The sequence below is a fragment of the Nicotiana tabacum genome, chromosome 24 (assembly GCF_000715075.1).
Source record: "Nicotiana tabacum cultivar K326 chromosome 24, ASM71507v2, whole genome shotgun sequence".
NCBI classification, from domain to species: domain Eukaryota; kingdom Viridiplantae; phylum Streptophyta; class Magnoliopsida; order Solanales; family Solanaceae; genus Nicotiana; species Nicotiana tabacum.
In genome coordinates, this window is record NC_134103.1 from 50,340,649 (window position 1) to 50,366,579 (window position 25,931).

General features: G+C 38.8%; 2 protein-coding genes across 9 annotated transcripts in view; one reads left to right on the forward strand and one right to left on the reverse strand.

Annotated features, from left to right (window-relative positions):
• The first annotated feature begins 1,850 nt into the window (after positions 1 to 1,850).
• Positions 1,851 to 4,434, forward strand: LOC107817837 (uncharacterized). Of its 2 annotated transcripts, XM_016643727.2 has the most exons (4): positions 1,851 to 2,345; positions 2,987 to 3,038; positions 3,126 to 3,341; positions 3,697 to 4,434. In XM_016643727.2, exons 1-3 carry the CDS (start codon positions 2,197 to 2,199, stop codon positions 3,327 to 3,329), a joined length of 405 nt encoding a protein of 134 aa, XP_016499213.1. In that variant the 5' UTR covers positions 1,851 to 2,196; the 3' UTR covers positions 3,330 to 3,341; positions 3,697 to 4,434. The 2 variants fall into 2 exon arrangements, with proteins under 2 accessions (XP_016499213.1, XP_016499212.1); XM_016643726.2 differs by having other exon boundaries at positions 3,126 to 4,434.
• A 3,452-nt stretch (positions 4,435 to 7,886) lies between these two features.
• Positions 7,887 to 25,931, reverse strand: part of LOC107817836 (sugar transporter ERD6-like 8) — a 100,191-nt gene continuing 82,146 nt past the window's right edge. For 5 of the 7 annotated variants that reach the window (XM_075247280.1, XM_075247279.1, XM_075247285.1 and 2 more), the window contains 10 exons: positions 18,494 to 18,586; positions 18,309 to 18,389; positions 17,837 to 17,921; positions 17,697 to 17,740; positions 17,289 to 17,351; positions 17,059 to 17,118; positions 16,913 to 16,966; positions 16,433 to 16,492; positions 16,180 to 16,294; positions 7,887 to 8,318 (listed from right to left, as the gene is read on the reverse strand). In XM_075247280.1, the coding sequence (XP_075103381.1) occupies positions 8,203 to 8,318; positions 16,180 to 16,294; positions 16,433 to 16,492; positions 16,913 to 16,966; positions 17,059 to 17,118; positions 17,289 to 17,351; positions 17,697 to 17,740; positions 17,837 to 17,921; positions 18,309 to 18,389; positions 18,494 to 18,586 (771 nt within the window). In that variant the 3' untranslated portion in view covers positions 7,887 to 8,202. The remainder of the gene's footprint in view (positions 8,319 to 16,179; positions 16,295 to 16,432; positions 16,493 to 16,912; positions 16,967 to 17,058; positions 17,119 to 17,288; positions 17,352 to 17,696; positions 17,741 to 17,836; positions 17,922 to 18,308; positions 18,390 to 18,493; positions 18,587 to 25,931) is intronic. The other 2 variants (XM_075247281.1, XM_075247282.1) reach the window with 2 other exon arrangements.

Consider the following 25,931-nt stretch of genomic DNA (forward strand, 5'->3'; position numbering starts at 1 on the left):
ACTTTCGACGAAATTTATTTTCTTCAATTCGTTTAGTTTCTAAGCCTTCTGACATCTTGGTACTTGTTAATGATGATCTTAAATATTTGTAATATCCAAGGTAAAATGAATAACTTACTTTATGTACTTCCAAAGATGATCTCATTTTCGAGCTTACATCAATTGATTTACGACGTACTTTTACGTATGAAAATATGGGGTGTAACATCCAAGTTCGCAAATGCGAACCTTTATTCGCAAATGCGACGAACGGGCTTTTGAACTGGGCAGTTATGGAATTTCAATTTTTTTGTCCCAAATCACACAAATACTCGACCTAGCTCATTTTGGAAAAAACATTTGGCAAATCTTTGGCCTTTTAAACTGAAAATACAAGCTTGGAGTTAGGGTTCTTGCACTCACACTTGGGAGTTGAAGATTTGAAGACTTTGGATGAGATTTTCTTACCCAATACTTGAAACTTGTTTATGGAAATATTCATTGTGAAAGTTTGGATTAAATCTCTTGTTATGCTTAGTATTGAATGATTTATTAATTATGAAGTGAATTAATTTTTTCTTTAATTATTCTTATTTTTTAATATTTTTAAAAGGGATTAGCTAACCCTAGGACTCGCCATTAACTTCGGTTTAATCTTGAAAAAGACAAAATCGGGGTTGGAAAAAATTAATTAACAATAACTTGAGGCGTTAATCCTCATTTTATAGATTCTACCTAGGGATATGATTGAACTATTTGTAGCTACATTCGGGTGTACTTTATTCTCCTAATTATTTTAGGTATAATTCAATTAGGAAGTCTTGTTAGTTTTCAGAAGAAGCTAATATAGAATTATAATCCAAGGCTAATTAACATAAACTCGCTCATATGTGTAAAATTATAAAATACATTGAATCATTACTTGAGTGTAATTCCCCGTGTATCCATGCTTGTAGTCATTGATCATTTTACTTTCTTTCTAGGTTAGTTTACATTTTCGTATTAGTTATAATATTTACTCAAAAACACGTAATAGTTGTTGGCTTAGCATAATAAGCGATAATTCTCTTACTTGCCTAATCACCTATATATTGTTCCCTGTGGGATTTGACCCCAACCATGTTGGGTTTTTATTGCTAATGACTGTGCTACGCTTTATTTAGAGGTGTAGGATTGGACTTCACCAGACTCCCAAGGAATCCCATCTCACAGCGGTAAAATGTATCATTAGATATCTTATCAGTATAACTGAATTTGATTTATGGTATCCTTGCTCTAACAATTTTAATCTCAAAGGATTCTCAGATGTGGACTTTGTAGGTGACGGAAATGGTGAAAAAGTACAAGTGGTCGTGTCAATAATTGGAAAATGCTCTAATATAATGGCATAGCAAGAAACAAAATTGTATTGCGCTATCAACTACAGAGGTTGAATATCTCGTAGTTGGAAGTTGTTGTACTCAAATATTATGGATTATTCATTAACTTTTAGACTACGACCTTCATCTAATCTCCACTCATATTCTATGTGATAATACCAATGCTATTTGTCTATCAAAAAAATTTGTACATTACTCTAGGGCCAAGCATTAAGCATGATTTTATTCATGATCATGTTTTCAAAGGTGATATAATGTTATAATTTATTAATATCGAGTTTTAACTTGTTGATGTTTTTAAAAAACCTCTCTTGAAAGAAAGATTTTGCTCGATACGAAATCAAATTGGTATTATGCCTGCTCCTTAAAGATTTTTACTTAATAGAATCCTACTATATTTTCAAAAATATTTTATTGCCTTGTGCAATGTATAGTCTTTTGATGGCATCCGTTAATTGCATGACTGATTTTCATTATTACCTGCTATATGAACCACCGAAGAAACTATTCAAAATAGCCACTTCATCACCTTTTCCCACATTTTCTCTTCAATCGAGATAACCCCTCACACTTTCCTTAAGTCCTTTTAAACCATCCCCCTTCACTCTTCTATCACTTCATTACTACTTCTCAGACACTCGTCTGTTATGGCTAAACCTAAAACCTTCTCCTTTTCCAATGCCACACGGCATAGCCACTATTTTCAGAAAGCCCAAACCCCAGAAAAACTGTTGATCTAGAATCATCCCTTGATTCTGACCCTCTCAAAACTGATGATGAAAGTAGTAACTCTTCTGAAGACCAAGTAATAAGCCAGAAAAGGGTCGGTAGGAGACCTATGGACCAGACCCCAAAAAGGTTTGCTTGCAAGAAGGGAAAAGTTGAAAATATTGATTTTGGGCATGAGGGCAAGATGCTTTTCTACGGACCCCGGAGAAATCAAAGTTTAAATCTTACAAATCAATATTCATGGTATATGGTTGCACTGTAAGTCTCTCTCTCATGAAGGATACACATTGTGATGTTGTCTCAATCTTGACTTTTAACGATTATTACCCATGTTTGCTACTGTTGGGAACATTGTGTATGAAGAACATGTGCGAATGTTCTATGCAAACTTGTTTGTCAATGATAAAGACTAGTTGAAATCTATGATTTTGGGTACTCATATTATGCTTGATGCTTATTAGTTTTAGAAAATCTTTTCTTCAAAATTTCATGTTTATGATGTGTTTGTTCTAAACTCTTGGCCAAAGGATTTCGAAGTTTCTCTAGATGAGGCAAAAGTTATGCTATCTGAAAATTCCCCAAATATTGGCCCTAAAAGCTTGAAATTGGAACATGACATGATTGCAACTACTCTTTTACCAAGAACTGGTTCTTTTAGCTCTTTGATTACCAGAGACATCTTTGTACTTTACTGTCTTGTGCAAAACAAAAGGCTTGAATGATTTATATGGATCCATCAGTACATGCTAGATAGTATTAGAGAAGTCTCATCCTCTGCCTCATATTCAACATATGGTATACTTATCTCACATATTTTTGAAGTGATGAAAGTAGACCTTCCACCTTTTTCACCTAAGCTTATCTCTATCACTTATGATAAGACTGATTTTACTATGAAGGCGAGTGAAAGCACCAGAGGCACCAGCAAATGCTGAACCACCTTCTGATCCAGTTAAGATACAGATGACTGCTTCTAGCAACCTACATCAGATTCAGTAAGGGTTGGAAGGCCTGACAAGCATGCTCATAACCATGCAGGAACAAGTTGACAAGGAAGGAGAAGTGACAAAGGAGATAGGAACAGATGCAGCTAAGCTAAGGACGGGCATTGGAGCTACCAAGAATCAAGGGATCAAGGCTTTCCAGAACATGGCAGACATGATGGACAAGCTTTTCAAAGATGTTGAGACCTCATATGGTTCCTTCTGCACTAATGTTATCAGCACCCTAAGTACTTTCTAGGGAGAAACTAAGGTTGATTATGTGCTTCGCCAAAAATAATCTTTTGCCATAACTAGTATTTTTATTATTAGATTTTTTGGACTATATGAAATTATTTGCTACTACTGTTATTACCCTATTTGTCTTGCATTGTTCTATCCTTTTTTATTGATGTCAAAAGGGGAAAAGTAGAGAGGAAGAGGCAATGAGTCACCAGGAGAACCACTTCAACAACACAGGGGAAGCACGCAAACATACAGAAAAAATATCATTCACATTATTACTCTTTTTTATTATCATCATCAAAAAGGAGGAGATTGTTCAACCTTAAGTTTTAATAATGACACATTTATTAATGGTAATACTAATTTCATTTTAATCTGTACAGGAAAATAGATCAATGGAAGAGAAAGAGACGATAACTGCAAAAGGAAAGGAATGCAAGTGATATGTCTAAAATCAAGTGATCAAGGAAGAGCTAATTGAGATTCAAATATCCGAGATCACAGGAAAATCAAAAGAGCGTCAATCGGACAACTCAGCTTACGGTAAGATATGTCACCTAAAAGAAATGATAGAGACATCAACTCTCAATCAACATAATTGTCCAATAATCCCTCCGAAGGATATGGCAAGCACAAGGAAGGAGACCGTATTCTGTTATATGAATTCAGTCATCATCTATTGACTGGATTCAGAGGCATCTCTTAGAAAAAGTCTTGCCTCAATCAAAGAAATATATCAATCTTGCCCACTATCAATGAAGATCTTGTTCACTGAAAATAACTCGAGACATCAACCACTGCCTATATGAAGAACTCAAAGAGGGAGAAAACTGTGCACAACTTCACATACAAGCTTTTTACATCTTTCTTGTTCTTAGTCAAATATTGTATTCTTGAGTTTATTAGTGTCACAAAAGATAGAAAGAAAAAATAAAACAATCAAGAGGTTATGTCAAAAGTTGGACAAACATTCGTCTGTATATCGTTGGCGATGAACGAAGGAAAACCACTACCATTGTAACAAATCATTCTTGAAGATCTAAGAGAACCCTTGTGACCCAAGGGAATTGGATGTAGCTATCACACCGGTACACAAACTAATATAAAACTCTGTGTCTCACTTATTCTATCTTTTTTTAATTCTCTTCATTGTTATTATGCTCTAACCTAGTTTCTGCAGGAAAAAGAGTCGATTAATATCATAGTTGGTCAACTGATTTTTAAATTTGGCACGATCCACCCCTTCCCTCTTGTGTTTCAGGCTATTTTATCTTGAGATACAAGTGCAGTGACATCCGATATGACGACGTAGCATCTAGCATAAAGGAGGGATAACCTGTGCCTATGGTGTCAAAACCAGTACTATAGTACTGGAATTATCGAAGTTGATAGTTCCCCCTACAACTAAGATTCTAACTAGCATTATAGCATCCGTTTCAGAACTGTAGAGCTTGATAGAGGGCATATTTCTCTTTCTTGTTTCAATGAATTTCAAATAAAACCATAATAATTCCCACATATTACGACGACCGATAGGTCGTTTTGAGTACTAACCCTTATTTCTACGTTCCTAGACTTCCCGTAGATTTACTTGATGTTTCTTGGTTTGCATGCATAGTCCGTGTCACTTTTCGAAAAATATTTATATGAAATTTTGATTAAAATGAAAATTTTGATTAAAAATAAGGTAGGGTTGACTACGATCAAAATTCTTGGTAAACAATCTCAAATCGATATTCTGACGATACCGTTGGATTCGTATCATGATTTGGACTTGGTCATATGGACAGAATCGAATTCGGAGGTCCCTAGGTTGATTTGACTTGTTTTGCCGAAAGTTAACAATTTAAATGTTTGAAAATTTACTAGGTTTGGCTGTAGCTTGACTTTGTGGTTAACGGGTTCAGATTTTGATTTTGAGACTTGGTGTAGGTCCGTTTTGCTAGTTGAAACTTGTCTGCAAAATTTGGTACAAATCGGAGTTGGTTTGATTGGATTCTGACGCTTGATTGTGATTTTAGAGTTTCTTGAGTTTTCTTTGAAATTTCATGCATTTTGATGTCCAATCCGTAGTTCTAGATGTTATTTTGGTGTTTTGACCTTGCGAGTGAGATCGTATGAGGTTATTATACTTGTGTGCATATTTGGCCACTGTGGAGCCCGAGGGGCTCGGGTGCGGATGAGTTTTGGATGAAATGCTATAGCTGGTGCATTCCTATTTCTGGTGTTGGTCTCCAGATCTCGCATTTGCGAAGTCTGGCTGGGAAATGCGATCCTTGCTTTTGCGATCAAGACATCGCATTTGCATGCAGCGGCCTGGGCTGGGTGATCTCGCAATTGCGAGGAATGAGTTCGCATTTGCGAACTATCTGAGGTCGCATTTGTGATTCAGTGTTCTGAGGTGTGGTAATTTATCGCATTTGCGAGGGGGGCTGTTCGCACTTGCGAACATGTTATCGCAATTGCGACTACTGGGCTTCTGAGTCAGTGTTCTGAGGTGTGAGCTTCGCATTTGCGAGGGGGGCTGTTCGCACTTGCGAACATGTTATCGCAATTGCGACTACTGGGCTTCTGAGTCAGGATTCGAACATGTTATCGCAATTACTAATATTATCGCAAATGCGACACCTGCAGCTGGGTAAAAGATGAAAAAGTCGGGACTTAGCTCATTTTACACCATTTCTCAACCTTAAACACTCTCGAGGTAATTTTTCAAGAGATGTTTCTTCCCAAAATCATTAGTAAGTAACTTTAATCCATTTCTTTTCAATTACCCATTACTTTTGATGTGTTTTCAACATCAAATCTAGGATTTTCATGGTAGAAATTAGGAATTTGAGTAGAAATTGGGAATTTTATTAAATTGAGACTTAGACCTCAAATTGAGTTTGAATTTCGAAACAAATCACATAACCTGGCTCGGAGGTGAATGGGTAATCGGGTTTTGGTCCGAATATCGGATTTTGACCAAGCGGTCCCGGTGTTGACTTTTGCTGAATTTTTTCAAATTCATTAAATATTGAATCTTTTTCACTCGTGGGTAGTTTCTAAAGCCTAATTTGAATTATTTGAACTATATTTGGTTAGATTTGATTTGGTTGGAGGCTAATTATAAAAGAAAAGATGTGGTTGTGCCTTGATTTGGTTGCAGAGCGAGGTAAGTGTCGTGGGTAACCTTGACTTGAGGGATTAGGACTTGTTGATCTATTTTCTACGTGTATTATGAGTTGGGACAACGTATATGTGAAGAGACGAGAATATATGCGTTGCCATTGGGTTAAAGCATGCGGGTGGAAATTGCTTCTTTGTGTTTGATTGTTTCATTGACTAAGTTTTCCATGCTTAGGTTAGATTATTACTTCTTTAATTATTCGTCTCGAATTTATTGTTTATTTCAAAGATGTTGGAAATCTTGAAAGTTGAATTTGCTATCATGGCATTACAATTGAAGTGAAATTGCTTCTCGCCTTGCATTGTTAATTCAAATTTATATTGTTGCTTAATGAGGAAGAGTGAAAAGCACGAAGGGTGTTGTCGTGCCTTATTTGCATATATTACCATCTATTGAGAGGTTGTGAGGATTAAAGCACGAAGGGTGATGCCGTGAATTTGATTGCTTATCATCATTATCATATCATGTGAGGTTGAGAATAAAAGCACGAAGGGTGCTGCCGTGCCATTTTATTTATGATATGACATGGTGAGGACGAGAGTAAAAGCACGACTAGTGATGCCGTGCCATCTTTATTACATTGCCTTATTTAATTCCCGTATTGGTGATTTACTTGGTTACAATGTTGCTCATTTCGGAAAGATATTATTTGGTGATTTCAAACTTGTCGTTCTTATAATATTTCCTTTCGTATGTCCCCTCCTAGTTAATATTTTAACTGTTCTACTTGTTATTTTGTTGCTTTATATATATATATATATATATATATATATATATATATATATATATATATATATATATATATATATAGGATTTTACGTAGGTATCTTGTCATAACCTCTTCACTACCTCGTCAAGGTTAGGCTCGACACTTACGGAGTATATTGGGTCGGTTGTACTCATGCTATACTTTTGCATTTCTTGTGCAGATGCTGGCATTGATTCCAGCGACGTCTAGTGGTGTTCTGCTCGGATTCAGCTACATTTGGAGACTTGAGATATAGCTGCATAACGTATGCAGCCCTAAAGTCCCCTTCTTTATCTATTCTATTATTTATCTAGTCTCAAACAGCTGTATTTGCTTCAGACCATATGTGCAGTACTCTAGTTTCTCATGTATTCGTGACTCCGGATTCTAGGATATGTTTAGATATCGTCATTAGTACTCTATATTCATTTTAGACTTTTTCGGTTTATTGTTTATTAATGTTTTATTTTGGATTGTTAAAATTAGTTAAGAAATCTAGCTAATGTTGGCTTGCCTAGCAAGTAAAATTTTAGGCAGCATCACAGTTCCAAGGGTGGGATTCCGGGTCGTGACACATATATAATTTAATCTTTTCTGGACAACATCCAATATGATCAAACACACTCAAAATCAGAAGTTAACAGACAACCACATGTAAAACACCTCTTTCATAATTAATTAGCACTATCAATTTTATAATTGACAAGGGTATTACAACTTTACTTTGATTTATTCTAATTAATTTTAGTGAATCGAAGAAGATATCTTTAATTCTTCTATTCTTTTTCCCTTTTTTGTGGTATTGATTCTTTAATGCTAGTATACACGACTTAGTTGACGTGCAACATCCTTTCAATTCCTTCCAATTTCTTCAAAAATTATCACTCGACCAAATATTACGAGGCCAAATGTAAGCGTCGCATTTTTAATACAAATCAAATTCCTTTTTCCTCCTTGATTACTTTCAGCTCATGAATTGAGTGAAGCGTGAATTTCTTCGAGCCTTCTGCCTTTTGTTTCAGGGATCATTTTGTAGATAAAGATCGTAGCAAGTAGGCAAACAAATGCATATAGGAAAAACGTTCCTGCATATTAAGAAACAAGAAGAGAAAATGACATTATCCATCGCCTTGTATTTTAAAAAAACAAACGTATTTTCTCATACAATTATGAGTTTATATAATTATCTAATATCTGATGAGCTGAAAGCAACACCTAGTCAATTAAGCCTTCTCTACACCTTAGTACTATCTCAATTTGCATGACACTCTTTCTATTTTGACCGTTTCAAAAAATTTAATATTGCACGGCCGGATCCAGCCTTAAGCTTGTGGGTCCCCATAAACCTAATAGTTTTTTCTCAAAATCTGTATATATATTAAGAAAGCCATTTAATATCTATAAATATTTGACTATGAACCCACTAAATATTGTATATATAACTTGAGGTCGTTGTAGGAACCCATAAACTTTAAATTCTGGATTCACTCTGCTTGTAATGTTATTTTACACAACTTGTACCAAGTTATTATATTTTAATCAATTTAACTAAGAGAGAATTTCAGAAAAGTACAATCCAACACACTACATCTCATCTATATGGTCATATTATTAAGTTAGCCCTTTTCATTTTTTTTGCAATATTATACACTTAGTATAATATTGTATACTATAACGATCCGGCCGGTCGTTTTGAGAATTTAAGTCCTGTTCGGCAGCATAAGGCTCTGAGCAGCTTCGTATTATGTGTATTGACTTGCGTGCGTGGTTGAATTCAGTTACCGGATAATTCAAAACACTTGGTCCCTAAAACAGATGCTTAATTCGTAGGATTTTGACCGTAGTCAGAATTGTATGAAGACAACTCCGGAATGGAGTTCCGTCGGTTCGGTTAGCTCCATTGGGTGATTTTGAACTTAGGAGCGTGTCCGGACTGTGAATTTGAGGTCTGTAGCTGATTTAGGCTTGAAATGGCGAAAGTCAAATTTTTGGAGATTTTAACCGGAAGTGGACTTTTTGATATCGGGATCGAAATGCGATTCCGATAGTTGGAACAACTCCGTTATGTTTTTTGGGACTTGCATACAAAATTTGACATCATTCCGGGTTGGTTTGATTGGTTTCGGCACGAGTTTTCGAAGTTGGAAGTTTTGAAAGTTCATAAGTTCGATTCGTGGTGCGATTTGTATTTTCGACGTGTTGGATGTAATTTGATACCCCAAGGTTCTGGTATTGGAACCCGTGAGTTGTGATTTTATCCAAGGTTCGGTATCTCGTGGAGTTTGTTGACTAAAACCTGATGTAAAAGCGGTTGTAGTTGCTGAGTTATTACTTGTCCTTTGTTGTATTTGTGATTCCGGATTTAGGTTGTGTTCCATTCACTTTTCTGTGTCATTTTTATGGTATTCCACTGATACTTGTTGTTTCCTTTCTTATTGCCATTACTGTATTGAGAGCCATATTGCATAGTCTTTATGTAGATATCATATTTTTGTTGGTCATATACTTATACTTGTACAGTTTATTAGACCAGTGGGTATCTTGACTGTTCCTCGTCACTACTCCACCGAGGTTAGTCTTGATACTTCCTGGGCACCGCTGTGGTGTGCTCATTCTACACTTCTGCACCTTTTTGTGCAGATCTAGTTATTTATTCGTTAGCTAGATGTATGGACTGTTGCTGTGGAGACTCAAGGTAAACCTGATGTTGCATTCGCAGGCTTCGGAGTCACCTTCAAGTTTTCATTTTACACTGTTTATTCTTATTTCTGGACAGTTGTATTTGGAAATTTTCTAACAAACACTCTGTAGAGCTCATGACTTGTACTACCCGTTTTGAAAATTTTAAATTTTAAGTGATTTCTATTTCAAATTGTTAGATGTTATTTAAATAATGTTGTTTCAATTAATGTTAGGCTTACCTAGTCCCTAAGACTAGGTGCCATCACAATACCCAACGGAGGGGGGAATTGGGTTGTGACAAGTTGGTATCAGAGATCTAGGTTCATAGGTGCTACGAGTCATAAGCGAGTTTAGTAGTCTTGCGGATCGGTACGGAGACGTCTGTACTTATCTTCGAGAGGCTACAGAACTATTAGGACAGTTTTACTTCCTTCATTCCTATCGTGCGAAGTCATTGATCTCAAAGTTTGAACTTTTATCATTCCATTCTCTCACAGATGGTGAGGACACGAGCTACAATTACTGATGACATTACCCTCGGAGCAGATGTCGCTAGGGGAAGAGGCAGAGTCCGACGAGGAGAACATGTCGCAGCTAGGGCACCTACCAGGGCAGCAGTTGAGGAGCCGCCAGTAGCTCCAGTTGGGGGACAAGTACCGGAGGCGCCTGCTGTTATCCTCGGACTTCAGGAGACTTTAGCACAGTTCCTGAGCATGTTTGGTACATTGGCTCAGGCGGGGTTGACTCCGGTTGCACCAGCTATTTCACAGACTGGGGGAGGAGCCCAGACTCCCTCCGCCCACACCCTAGAGCAGCGAGTTCATATTGGTCAGGTTCCAGGTATCATGGCGACACAGTCTGTGGTTCCAGTTTAGCCCGTGGTCAGGGCAGCAGCATCTAAGGAATAGCAGTTTAAACTTGCAAGGTTCAAGAAATATGACCCTCCTACATTTAGTGATTTGGCTTCAGAGAGTGCACATGGTTTTTTGGAGGAGTGTCACCGCGTTCTCCATACTATGGGTATTGTGGAGAAGAGCGGGGTTGCTTTTACTACGTTCCAACTCAGGGGAGCGGCTTACCAGTGGTGGTGGGCATATGCGTTGGGTAGCCCAGCCGAGTTAGCTTCACTTACATGGGTTCAGTTTTCAGAGATGTTCCTGAGAGAGTTTGTACCTCAGTTCCTTCGAGATGCATGGCGCGCGGAGTTTGAGCAGCTGCGCCAGGGCACTATGTCAGTGTTAGAGTATGCCGTGAGATTCAGTGATTTGGCCAGGCATGCACCTGCTTTGATCGCCACAGTTAGAGAGTGTGTCCGTAGATTCATTGAGGGACTCAGGCATGACATTCGGTTCAGCATGGCGCGGGAGTTAGAGTCAGATGTTTCGTTTCAGTAGGTGGTAGGGATCGCTCGCCATGTAGAGGGCATGTGGGATCAGGAGAGAGAGGACAGGTGGGGCCATGAGAGAGAGTACATGCGAGATCAGGAGACAGGGAGGCAAGGAGGCCTCGTAGACCGGAGAGATCTACTGGTCATTATTTTGGAGGCAGGGTACAAGATGGTAGAGGTTTTATGGGTCAGCCAGTTCAGTTTGCACTTCAGGCTTCGCATAGTGTTTCCTTCAGAAGCTTGAGATTCCTGAGTGGAAGTGAGAGCATATTACCATGGATTTTATTGTTGGGCTCCCACGGACTTTGAAGAAATTCGACGCGGTATGGGTCATTGTGTACAGGTTGACCAAGTCGGCACATTTCATTCTAGTAGCAGTTACCTATTCTTCAGAGCGGTTGGTTGAGATCTATATTCGTGAGATCATTCATCTTCACGATGTGCCGGTGTCCATCATTTCTGATCGGGGTTCGCAGTTCACATCGCACTTCTAGAGGGCCGTACAACATGAGTTAGGCACACGGGTTGAGTTGAGTATAATTTCACCCCCAAAGTGATTGAATGTGGTTGTGGTAAGAGATTGAATGTAGTTGTGGAAGAGTTTAGTCAGAGGAACTCGATTTTGCATCATGCTTATGATGAGTAAATGTGAGGTTTTCAGCAAATCATGTGTGTACTAAAACGTGTAAGCTTCTTGATAAGGAGCCCTAAGGCATGAATATCTATCCGCCCATATGGTAAAAAGCAATAAGAGTATCAGAAGGAAGATACAAGTTGCAATAAGTAAAAAAAAATAAGGTGAAGAAGGGTACGAGGTACCCAGTTAGTGAAGATTATCAGTATTTATCATTCAGGCAGAGAAATATAAGCATTCTGAGTTACTTTCAACAGTAACGGAGATATATACAATTGGCCACACCCATCTCAGTTATGCCCTATGGGAGCTAACAGAATATAGTTTAAGAGAAGGAAGGGATATCAGGATCCAGCTGCGGTTAGAGTAACCCAAAATTGTTGATGGATTGTTATCATTAGCTAACATTTCCGAAGATAGTACAAATGTGGTAATAGATCTCCTTGTGAGACACCCAGATGGTGAACTCAAGAATAGTACAGTCATATATGAATACTAGAATATTCAGAAGTTTCAGAAGATAGGCAGTGGGATTCTAGAAGGGATAAATATTTACCTTAGTATGACTCCAGCCCCTAAAAAACAAACGAGAATGTTAGGCGTCCAGAAGAGCCAGTGAGATAAAGCAAGGGGAGCTAAATGTGAAAGAACGTTTTGTTGAAGTTTTCAAAATAAAGTGATAGACAGAAATATTAGTCGGAGAATAAGAAGAGAGTAAATGAAGCATTATGAGTAAGAGGTGATAAATGAGTGATAACGGTAAATCAAAATATGACATGACAGAGTCTATAGTCAAGTGAAGAAAAAGACAAGAGGTGGCAGGCCTTGAGACAATAAAATTGTATAAGTCATACCCTCACTTCAAGAAATGAGTTGGTGACTCGAATGTGATTATCGAAAGGAAAAGTTTGACCCCCTGAGTAATAGAAATCAGCATGGGCTAATGAACAAGATAAGTTGAACATGAATTAGGGACCAAAGGGTTTGATAATAATCGGCATCGTGAGAATTTCAGAGATCGCGTTCCAGCAATAATAGAATAGACAACAGAAGAATGGCCTTTAAAATTCATTCAGGAAGACGCTTCCCTAAAGCAAGCACTGTGAGCATAGTTAAGCTTAAACGACTAAGTGTTCCAGTTACACTAGGTGTCACCCTTGTGCATAAGGAATTCAGTTATCCCTGATACAGAAGGGTTACCGTAAGGCAAGTAAGGGTCATTGATGATGTGAAAAGACGCCAAAGATGAAGAGGTAAAATACCTATAGGTAAATCGACACCTAGTACGTAAGGAATTCAGTTATCCCTGATACAGAAGGGTTACCGTAAGGCAAGTAAGGGTCACTGATGATGTGAAAAGATGTCAAGGATGAAGAGGCAAAATATCTATAGGTAAATCGTCGTAGCGCTAAATCTTAGTACTCCCCTAAAGGGGGGAATATAGTGTGATGTGGTATTAAGTCGGAGTTAAGTGGTTCAAATAACTATGGAATGGTAAAGGAAGAATGTGGTAAAAAGGCGAAAGGGATGAGGTTGTATTTATTCAGACCCTACAGATATATCACGACTCCAGAACATTATGCAAGCACGACGCCGAGGACAGGCGCTAAGAGTTCCCGGCCAGGATGTTATTGATAAATAAGTGTGAATGGACGCTTGATACATTAGGAACCAGAGCAAGAGGTATGTTAAGACAAAGGATATATCCCAAGAGAGATTACGTGAAAGATACATATGAGAATGGACCAGGTGAAGATCGGAAGATAGCTTAAGCCTACATATCGGCTGATCAGAAGGAAGAGGAAACTAAAGAGTTACATCAACTAAGTAAATCAGGAGTCTAATTATTGGACCCAGAAAATTAGAAATCATGATTAAGAACATTGCAGAATCACTCTTAATATCATAGGTACAAGAGAGATAGTACTATAACCATATTCTATAACGGCTCTACGAGAAAGCCAGTTAGAAGAGTACCAGCCTCATAATAAGTCAGTATGAAACTCCCATCGGATTGTGTATGCACCAGGGGTGCAAGTATTATAATAGAGCTTCAAGTTATGGATATGAATTATACCTATGTGGAAGGGAGATCATGAAATAGATAGAAGATGTGATGCGAGATTTTAAGGTAAGTAAGGTAAAGGTGAACAACGTACGAGATACTCAGGTGCAGAAGGTTGTGAACAATCTATACTTCGGATAGAAGGCTAGAAGCATGGGGATTCAGTATCCAGGAATGATAGCGGCATCCTCAGTGGCATGTCTTCCAGCCTATGACTTCTAGGTATCGAGAAGTCTAATTAAGAGAGTAAAGAAGAGTTAGAGACGATGTGATGTCTTGCTTGATGTTCCAGAATAACATAAGGAAATATATGGTGCAAACAAGTTGAAGGAAGGTTGCGAATAATATAAATAAATATGTGTAGGTCACAAGATAAAGTATGGTAAAGCGACAGGGTTTTAGGAAGACAGGAGTAAGGATAAGAAAGGGCGAGTGAGAAGGTGACGAGAATGGATAAGTCCTCAGGATTAATCCCATGAAAACAAGAGAGCTAATGGTTTCTCTAAGTTATAGAAAGCTCAGTATAGCCTGAATGAACTTACAGGAGTCTAAGACTAATAGCATTTAGAAGAGATGGAATGTTGCCCTGGTAGTATAATGAGGGTGTAATTGTGATAGTAATAGGATGACGTTTGGGCCTTCGATTGAGTAATGATTTGAAAAGAAAAGGGGGGATTTCATGAATTGTACAGAATTAAAATACCACCATAAGATGAACCACGTAAGGATGCCATGAAATATGGTTATGGAAGTATGGTATCGCCCCCAGGTGGATCGGGAAAATCACTTCAAATGTTCATCGATGCAACATGAGCCCTAATGATTACGTAAGAAGTTTCAAGTTATCAGTGGTAAATTGTAGATCAACATTGAGGTGAATCAACAATGGATGGATAAAAGTTACAAAGCATGAGATGAGACTAGGCCGTCATTGCAGTAATGAGGAAGCATTAAAGGACTACATATGGGATAAGCAACGAGAGTAACCTAGAGTTTGGTAGCAAACCTCAGTAACAATAAACTGAAGTGAGAGTTATGGTATAGTATGACCTATTTAGATGTAGTAAGGCCATAGACGCCCAGAGGTACAACTTGTCATAATTTTGTATATGTTCACAAAGTGAGGCCTAGAGATTAGCTAAAAGCTAGATGAAAAATGAGAGAAGAGTCACATAGGCGCACATACAAGGACAAAGTCGTACATACTGCATGATAGAAGGTAGCAACGTTACGAGATTGGAAGAATTCCAACCATAAGTTATGGTGTGAGAAAGAGGCCTAAAGGGGGGAATGCCCTGGCCTTTGGATTTATTCACAAAACAGTTGCCTAGATGGCAAGGAGAGTATAAATGTACATTGACCCATGACCAGTGCCCTGGCCTTTGGATTTATAGACTTACTTCTTATGGATTGCATTCATTTATAAATGTACATTGACCCATGACCAGATGACATTATATACGCATATATTATATGTATATGAGATATGGGAAAAGGTTACGACGTTATATACGCACCACCACCTGATCAGCTGGTATACGTTGATGATTTCGCTCATAGTGGCCGAGATGATATGATGGGATGCCCTCAGAGGATTGATAATGTTATGTACACATATACCTATGCATGGTATGACATTTATACATATATGTATGACATTATAGATGTCACATGATTCACAGAGCTATTCAGACTTACAGGTTGAATTTTTTACTCCATGTTTCTTTCATGTCTATTATATACTATTTTTCATGTCTTACATACTCGGTACTTTATTTGTACTAACGTCCCTTTTGCCTAGGGACACTGTGTTTCATGCCCGCAGGTCCCGATAGACAAGTTGAGAGTCCTCCTAGTAGGCTATCAGCTCAGTGGAAGGTGTTGGTACACTCCACTTGCTCCGGAGTTACTTATTTGGTCAGTATGCTTTGGACATGTATTCAATGACCTTGAGGTTGGGATTCCGGGTCGTGACACTAGTATATTCAATGAAATTAAGCAGCTAGAAATTCTTTTGTTGGTTGAGATATATGGTTTTTTTTTGACAGTTTATTACTCTCAAAGAAATTTTAATCAAATAAGAGAATCATTAACTCCTGAAATATAAGTATCTTTTTTTTGTTTTGGAAAAGAAACTCAGACTAAGAAATAACAGAAGGTAGTGTTCAATGGGATTACCATGTGAACTCCACAACATGAGAAAGTTGAAGGTGTAAGAAATAACCCAAGAACCAAACCAATTCATCAATGTCACTAAACCTCCGCCTAATCCCTTTACATGTAATGGAAATACCTTCACATATAATAGAAAGGTTGTTAATTAAGACCATCTTTCTTTCTTTTTTGTATAAAAAGGATAGCTTGCTGATTTTAATTATGACAGTATATAAGATAAAATATAAAATAACATAAACGTTGATTTCAATGTTACCTCACTCATAATGAGCCAAGGACCTGCCCCCATTCCTATTGAAAAGAAGGCTATGTAGACCTGTACCCGATACAAATTTAAAAATAAACCGAGATGTTCAAAGAGTTAATGAGAAGAGCTTATATATAGAACTAAACAATAAAAAGATACAGTTAAGCTTCCATGAGAAATTACATGCCTTTTAAATATATATCCTTTTCCTCCCATTTTACACTACACTGTTCCAAGGATAGGAAGAGCCAATCTAAATTTTTGTTTGATATGGCATTGATAGAATAGTTTTTTCAGAATAAAGTATATAAAATGTATAAAATTAAAAATGCTTAAAGATAAATGTGTACACTGTTTTTCATTATTTTTCTTCTCTTGTACCGTCTTTTAAAGAAAAATGACTCTCATCACTGGATGGAATGAAAGAACTTACCACACAAAATGAAATTACTTTAAGACTACAATAAAATTTTTATATCAAAGTCTTACCAAAACGCCAAGAATAGCAAGGTTGGGGACCAGAGTTAGTGCCACAGAATGAGCCTGTTAGAAAATAAAACAATAGTATATACTTATAAAAATGAATAAGTTCAGAGGGGGGAAAAAAACTCACACCAACCATAACATTAATTAACCTTGAAAAAGAATGAAAATGCAATTAGTAGATTCCCCAACAGCAAGCCAGACGCAGACATCTGAAAAATAAAGAAATACTATTAGTTTTGGATATGTGACCTTCTCTTTCTTTTTGTCCTTGTGGAATTGAACTCAAGGGGTTTGTCCTTGTGGGGAGTTTTGGATTCTTAAATTGAACTCAAGGGGAGTATGAATATTTTCAACAGCCTTTTTGTCTGTAAATTATTACCATTAGAAGGGGTCTTCTACCAGTTCTATCTATCAAAAGTGCACCCCCTGCAGTGACTCCCACCTGAAAGAAAAATATACGTACATTTACATTTTCTAGAAAATTATCAAAGATTTTTCATACTCCCGTTATTTCAATTTAGATGATATATTTCGCTTATCAAGAATCAATTTGACTAAACTTTGAAATTAAATTAGATTAATTTAACTCGGTATTTTTAATTAAAATTTAGATATTCAAAAACTATATGAAAAGTATAAGTTACACTTTTTTTCATGGCAATATGATAAAAATATACATTTTAAAAAGTTGGTCAAACTTCACATAGTTTTATTCTCGTGAAGCGAAATGTATCATCTAAATTAAAACGGGGAGAGTAATTATTTTTAGAAATGAGAAAACAGAAACCTGTAAAATGCCAAAAAGTATCGTTCCCAGACTAGGATTAAAACCTGACATCAAATCACGTATAATTAGTGGAAGATGGCAACAGTGACGCCACAACAAACAACAATAACAACAATAATATAGTTAAAACTACAACATACCTGCTGATTTGAAAATTTCAGTAGAATAGAAAACAATTCCGTTAATTCCCACAAACTGCTGGAACGCCATCAACCCAACAGATATCTAAAGGCAGAAAGGAGCAAAAATAAGTAATGTTAGCTTAACAAAACAAAAAATAAGGGATTAATTATACAAAAGGTCATCAATGATATTAGGGTTGACCAGATTTTAGGCAAAATGATATTCTTGATACAGTTCATATGATGAACCTAGAACTTTTGAACGGGCATGTATAAAAATCTACTAAAATCTCAGTCAAAATTAACTCAAAGAACTCATTAAATTTAAATACTAGATCCGCATTTATCTTTATATATGGAGTAGTAAAGTTTAATGATTTTTTTGTTAGAATAATTAGTTAGATAATTTTGTGCAGTTTGATCATAAGTTGGATGACCTTTTGTGTAAGTAATCCCAAAAAAAAAGGAGTGGAATGATTGGGATGCTTACAATCACAGCTCGATAATTGGATCTGTCGAACAAGTTTACAAAGGTGACTTTGGGGAGCGTTTGAAGAATGGTCAAATACTCCTGTAGGATTGAATCTCAGCGCATTCATCATTCATCATTCGTCTTGTAGTAGAAAAATGGAAAGATGGAGCAAGCTAGCTAGCTAGAGACACATATATACGTACTTGTATAGTGGACCTTTCATATGAAATGTCAGCATGTTTCCCTCTTAGCTTTCTTAGAGCTGCTTCAAATTCTTCTTCTTCTCCATTCATAGCCTGCTCCAACACACTACTTTCTCTTCATTTCTCCTTTTACTTGTTAAGATACGAACTAATGCAGGGAAGTAGATAGAGGCATATCTATGATTCACAATCATAATAGATACGAGTGATGACAATTTTTCATGTGTAAATGACTTGATTAGAAACCACTAGTTTTTTTTCACCTTTTAGAAGACAACTAGTTGAATAGAGCTACAGAGATTGAGGAATAATAAGGGAGATAGAATATAGCAATTTTTTTTTCTAATCAAACTCTATAACTTGTTGTTCTACAACGTTCGATAGGTATACAACGATTTCGCTTGTTTCTTCTCTTTTCTTGGTTGATCAATAGGTGTGGAAAAGAGGCAGAGAAGAGAGAGTTTAGTAGAAGTTGAACCTTACACTTAAATGTGATGAAATGTAATGAAATAGCTAGGGCCTATCGCTATCTTCACGCGAGTTTCAATAGTTAAATAATATTTCACTATTCCCAACAACAACAATTAAAATAACTCTGTTTTCGTCAAAAACAAGTTATCATCGGCAATATGAATCATTATATCTTCAAGTTTAATTCAAATCATTATCATACCAAATAAGTTAAAAATTAAAATAAAATTAAAAAAAATATATATATATATATATATATACAATAATAAAAATAATAATAACCGATAAAATAAAAAAAAATTACGTAAGATACAAGCTGATCAAGTAGATACCTGCATTTGGAAGAAAAATATTGGAAGCAAAAAGCAGGAATGCAGTGGTTTCAGGAGGGGGTAAAGAAATACAAATTTCTTTCATGCCTATGTCAAGGTAAGAAGAAGGAAACTTAGCCTAGCCGACTACAAAATGTAGAAGGTGGTTGGGTAACATCTAACACTGATATGATTAATGAGGTAGACAGATTATTTTTCAGGTACAATTTTCAAAAAAGAGGATTCGAGATAATTTTGATCTTCTACAACGTATCTCTACTTTGATCACTATAAGTCAATGAGCATTAAAATAGCAGTGTTTGGATTCAGTAGTGAGAGCTCTAGTGGTCTTGATGATTTTACAGGGTTATTCTATCAATCTTGTTGGTAGATTATTCAGATTGTATATGGTCGAAATAGATTTTGGCCTTCCTACGTTCGATCGAGTTCAAGTGGTAAGAAATCGGAGTGGGATTTTGGGAGTGAGCTCCGAAGACAGTACTAACGAGCCTCGAGTTCGAAGGCTGCTCGAGGAGTCGGCTCGATAACCTTATCGAGCCCGTGACCAAATCGATCCACAAGGCATTGCTTCGAGGTCGGAAATGCGCGACGCCCATCCCGAAGGTCAAACTCGAGCCAAGACCGAAGGGCTCGACCCAGTAACGAGTTCGTGCCAGTATCGAGCTCACACACGAGCTGTTGCAACCGCACCAAGAGAGAGAATCTTGGCGGGAATCGAGGAAGAGACAAATCATCATGGGTCCTCCACTATATGTTTTATTTTATTATTTTTTGTTATAAATAAAGTAATGACCCTCTACTATAAAAGGGGGATCCTTGTAAGTTATGGACATACTAAATACACTAGAACAAAAGATATCTCCTTGTGCTTGTTTTACTTCATTTTATTCATTCTTTCTGATTCATTATTCCATTTTTGTAGTCAAGAATATTCGTATTGATATGTCTCTATACGATTTGTATCAAAGGGTATCACGTAATCCTTAGAACCATACACAAATTTAACGTTATCCGATTTTTCGGGTAAACAGTTTGGCGTCCACCGTGGGGCTAAGGATAACAATGATTGTTTGACATAAATCTGTAGTACACACCAATTTACAACTTCAAATCAGCAATGGCTTTACCTATCAACCACGAAGCCGGCCTTCAAGATGAAACCAACAACTTGGCACCCGGGGGGGCGGAAGGCCACTTGACGATGGCACTGAGGCTCGAATCGAAGTACCCAAAATTCGAGCCGAAGTACCATTGGATGTCAATTCACGAATAGCTCTGGAGGCGAATTAGCGTTCCGAACCGGAAAAAAATATTCAGGGCGGTACTCGATCCGTAGCCCGAGATACCCATAACGCGGGGGAAATCAGAGCCAGCTTACGTATGATCTTCGAGATGCTACAAGCCCAACAAGTAGTGATAGCCCAGTTACAGAGCCAAACTCATATACAAAGCAGGACGAATCCCAATCCGCTTCGAGAAATCACCCCCAGAACGGAGCCCGCCATAGTGAAATCAAACGAGCAAGAATCGGGGACCACTCCCGAAATTACTAAATTGCTCGAGGAACTCACAAAACGAATCGTAGCCAACGACAAGAGAGTGGAAACGTACAATGCCTGGGTCGATCAAATCCCGGGGGCTCCACCAATGATAAAAGGGCTTGATTCGAAAAAATTCATACAAAAGCCTTTTCCCTCGAGTACGACCCCAAAACCAATCCCCAAAAAATTTCGTATGCCCGAAATTCCCAAATATAACATTACGACCGATCCTAACGAACACGTCACCTCTTACACATGTACCATCAAAGGTAACGATTTGGAGGAAGATGAGATCGAATCTGTGTTGTTGAAAAAGTTCGGGGAGACCCTCTCGAAGGGAGCAATGATCCGGTATCACAATTTACCGCCAAATTCCATCGATTCTTTTGCCATGTTAGCAGATTCGTTCGTAAAGGCACATGTTGGTGCCATAAAGGTTGCAACAAGGAAATCAGACCTCTTCAAAGTAAAGCAAAGGGGTAATGAAATGCTGAGGGAATTCGTATCCCGATTTCAAATGGAATGCATGAAATTGCCACCGGTCACAAACGATTGGGCCGTACAAGCTTTCACCCAAGGGTTGAACGAGCTAAGTTTGACAGCATCATGTCGGCTGAAGCAAAATTTGATCGAGTATCCAGCAATAACTTGGGCAGATATACACAACCGATATCAATCGAAAATTAGGGTCGAAGATGACCAGTTGGGAGCTCCGTATGGACCCATGCATCAGAACAGGACAGCTACAAAAAACCAAAGGGAGATCGACATAGAACAAAGGTCGAACAGAGACCGATATCAAGCGTACGTCGCAGATCGGATGAACAGCGGTTCAACACGCCATACAGTTCGGAACAATCGAAGGATTGATCGAGGGAAAAATTCTCGGGGATTTATGAGCAAGAGCGGCTTTGATAAATATGTCGATCCTATAGAAGCACCTTGGTTATCAGAGTATAACTTCAGCGTTGGTGCATCCGCCATCGTGTCGGCTATCGGACGCATCAAAGACACCAAGTGGCCTCGACCCATGCAGACCGATCCTGCCCAAAGGAATCCCAATCAAATGTAGGAATATCATGGCACCCATGGTCACAGAACGGAAGATTGCAGGTAACTAAGAGAGGAAGTAGCCCGCTTATTTAACAAAGGGCACCTTCGGGAATTTCTGAGTGATAGGGCGAAGAACCATTTTAACAACAGGGATTTCGGAAAGCAAAACGAGCAAGAAGAACCGCAGCACGTCATTCACATGATCATCGGTGGCGCCGATACCCCTCAGGGACCAATGCTTAAACGCACTAAAACATAAATTGTGAGGGAAGAGCGATCTCGGACTCAAGATTACGCACCCATAGGGACTTTGTCCTTCGATGATGAAGATGCAGGAGTCATCCAACCTCATAACGATGCACTAGTAATATCAGTACTCATGAATAAAACTAAAATTAAGCGTGTGTTAATCGATCCAGGTAGCTCGGCCAACATCATTAGATTGAAGGCCGTAGAACAGCTCGGTCTGCAGGACCAGATCATACCCGCAACTCTAGTTCTAAACGGATTCAATATGGCATGTGAAACCACCAAAGGCGAGATAATCCTACCAATAAACGTGGCCGGAACCATCCACGAAACGAAGTTTCACGTGATCGAAGGCGACATGAGGTAAAACGCCCTTTTCGGAAGGCCATGGATCCACAACATGAGAGTTGTACCTTCGACCCTACACCAGGTCCTCAAATTTCCAACATCAAGAGGTGTCAAAACAGTGTACGGAGAACAACCGCCGCAAAATAAATGTTCGTCGTCGAGGAAGCGAAATCAATATCCTCGCCTTCGCCGATAAAGGGATTGGGCTCAGAAGGACAACGGGACACCAAATAGCAATCACAGATGTCGGCTTCGACCCAACCAGATAACCAGAAGATCAAAGAAGATGATGGTCAAAGGGTCCCTCGATCTTTCACGATTCCCGATGACTCCGACGCCACCAAATCAACGATTGAAGAACTAGAGCAAATCACACTAATCGAGCACTGGCCCGAGCGAAAGGTATACTTGGGAACGGGGTTGAGCCCCAAACTCAGGAAGAAACTTGTTCAATTTCTTATCGATAACATTGATTGTTTTGCCTGGTCCCACTTAGATATAACAGGGATCCCACCGGACATAACGACGCATCGGCTAAGCTTGGACCCTAGGTTCAGACTGGTGAAGCAAAAGAGAAGACCCCAGTCCGAGGAAAAGCACGCATTCATAAAGGACGAGGTAACCAAACTTCTCAAAATAGGGTCCATTCGGGAGGTGAAATATCCCGAATGGTTAGCCAACGTAGTTGTAGTGCCTAAAAAAGGGAATAAACTTAGAATGTGTGTGGACTATAAGGATTTGAACAAAGCATGCCCCAAAGATTCCTTTCCTCTGCCCAACATCGATCGCATGATCGATGCCACGGCCGGCCACGAGATCCTCACTTTTCTCGATGCCTATTCCGGGTATAATCAAATCCAGATGAACTTGGAGGACCAAGAAAAAACTTCATTTGTCACCAAATATGAAAAATATTGTTATAATGTGATGCCCTTCGGGCTAAAAATGCAAGGGTTACTTACCAACACCTAGTAAATAAAATGTTCGAAGAACAAATAGGTAAATCAATGGAAGTTTATATTGACGACATGCTAATTAAGTCCCTGCGCGCAGAGGACCATTTGACCCATTTGCAGGAAACGTTCGAGATTTTGAGGAAATACAACATGAAGCTCAACCCCGAAAAATGTGCTTTCGGGGTCAGTTGGGGTAAGTTCCTCGGCTTCATGGTGTCAAATCGGAGAATCGAGATTAACCCCGATAAAATCAAGGCCATCGAAGACATCACCATCGTGGATAGCGTGAAAGCTGTACAAAGACTAACGGGACGGATTGCAGCCTTAGGCCGATTCATTTCGAGATCATCAGATCGAAGTCACAAATTATTCTCTCTACTCAAAAAAACGAACGATTTCGCTTGGACCCCGGAATGCTAACAAGCATTGGAGGAACTAAAATGATATCTATCGAGCCCACCACTACTTCACACTCCAAAAAAGGATGAAAAACTTTGTTGTACTTGGCAGTATCGGAAATCACTGTAAGCAGTGTCCTAATTCGAGAAGAGCAAGGTACGCAATTTCCCGTTTATTATATAAGTCGGACCTTAGGAGAAGCAGAAACTAGATATCCGCACCTAGAAAAATTGGCACTTGCACTGATAAGCGCCTCTAGAAAGTTAAGACCGTACTTTCAGTGTCACCCCATATGCGTATTAACCACTTACCCGCTTCGTAATATTTTGCACAAGCCCGAACTATCAGGCCGATTGGCCAAATGGGCAGTCAAACTCAGTGGGTACGATATCGAATATCAACCCCGTACGGCCATCAAGTCTCAAATTTTAGCAGACTTCGTGGCCGATTTCACGTCAATCCTCGTACCTGAAGTCGAAAAAGAACTCCTGTTGAAATCGGGTACATCATCGGGAGTATGGATCCTTTTTACGGACGGGGCTTCGAACGTGAAGGGGTCCGGGTTGGGCATAGTTTTGAAACCACCCACGGGTAACACTATTAGGCAATCTATTAAAACTACCAGGTTAACTAACAATGAGGCCGAGTATGAAGCCATGATTGCAGGTCTCGAGCTAGCTAAAAACTTGGGAGCAGAAGTCATTGAAGCCAAATGTGATTCTTTGCTGGTGGTGAGTCAAGTGAACAAAACCTTCGAATTTCGAGAAGGTAGAATGCAAAGGTATTTAGACAAACTACTTTTCACTTTGCACCATTTCAAACAACGAACTTTACGGCATGATCCACGAGAACAAAACAATGAAGCTGATGCACTTGCGAATTTGGGATCGTCGGTCGAGGAAGATGACTTGAACTCGGGGACTGTCGTCCAACTCTCGAGATCGGTAATCGAAGGAGGTCACACCGAGATAAATTCTACAAGCTTAACCTGGGATTGGAGAAATAAGTATATTGAATACTTAAAGAGCGGAAAGCTCCCATCGGACACTAAAGACTCTAGGGCCCTACGGACTAAAGCTGCTCGATTCACGTTGACTTCAGATGGAATGCTATATCGAAGGACATTCGATGGACCGCTGGCAGTATGCTTGGGTCCGGGAGGTACCGATTACATCCTACGGGAAGTGCACGAGGGCACTTGTGGGAATCTCTCCGGTGCCGATACATTAGTTCAAAAAATAATTAGAGCAAGGTATTATTGGACCGATATGGGCAAAGATGCGAAGGAATTTGTTCGTGAATGTGACAAATTTCAAAGGTTTGCGCCAATGATCCATCAACCCGGAGAGCAACTTCACTCAGTCATATCCCCATGGTCGTTCATGAAATGGGGAATGGATATCGTCGGCCCTCTGCCATCGACCCCAGGTAAAGCCAAATTTATTTTATTTATGACTGACTATTTTTCTAAATGGGTTGAAGCGCAGGCGTTCGAGAAAATAAGAGAGAAAGAAGTTATAGACTTTATTTGGGATCATATCGTATGCCGATTCGGGATACCCTCCGAAATAGTATGTGACAATGGGAAACAATTCGTTGGCAGCAAAGTAACAAAATTCCTCGAAGATCACAAAATAAGAAAGATACTATCAATACCATACCACCCCAGTGGGAACGGACAGGCCGAATCAACGAATAAAACTATCATTCAAAACTTAAAGAAAAGGTTGAACGACGCTAAAGGAAAATGGAGAGAAATCCTGCCCGAAGTCCTTAGGGCATATCGAACAACGTCAAAATCCAGTACGGGGGCGACCCCATTCTCCTTAGTATATGGGTCTGAAGCATTGATACCAGTCGAAGTCGGTGAACCCAATACCGGATTTCGATTCACGATGGAAGAATCAAATAATGAGGCTATGAATACCAGCTTCGAATTATCGGACGAAAGACGAGAAGCTGCTCTCGTCCGATTGGCCGCCCAAAAGCAGCGAATCGAAAGATATTATAATCGAAGAACCAAGCTCCGCCATTTCAAGCCCGAGGACTTAGTGTTAAGAAAAGTCACCATCAATACCCGAAATCCGAA

Excerpts from the sequence above, each read along its gene's own strand:
- LOC107817837 (XM_016643726.2), top strand. The coding sequence starts at position 2,197 with ATGGACCAGACCCCAAAAAGGTTTGCTTGCAAGAAGGGAAAAGTTGAA. Across the intron at positions 2,346-2,986 it reads TCATGGTATATGGTTGCACT|GCGAGTGAAAGCACCAGAGG; the intron begins GTAAGTCTCTCT and ends TTTACTATGAAG. Across the intron at positions 3,039-3,125 it reads CTGAACCACCTTCTGATCCA|GAACAAGTTGACAAGGAAGG; the intron begins GTTAAGATACAG and ends ATAACCATGCAG.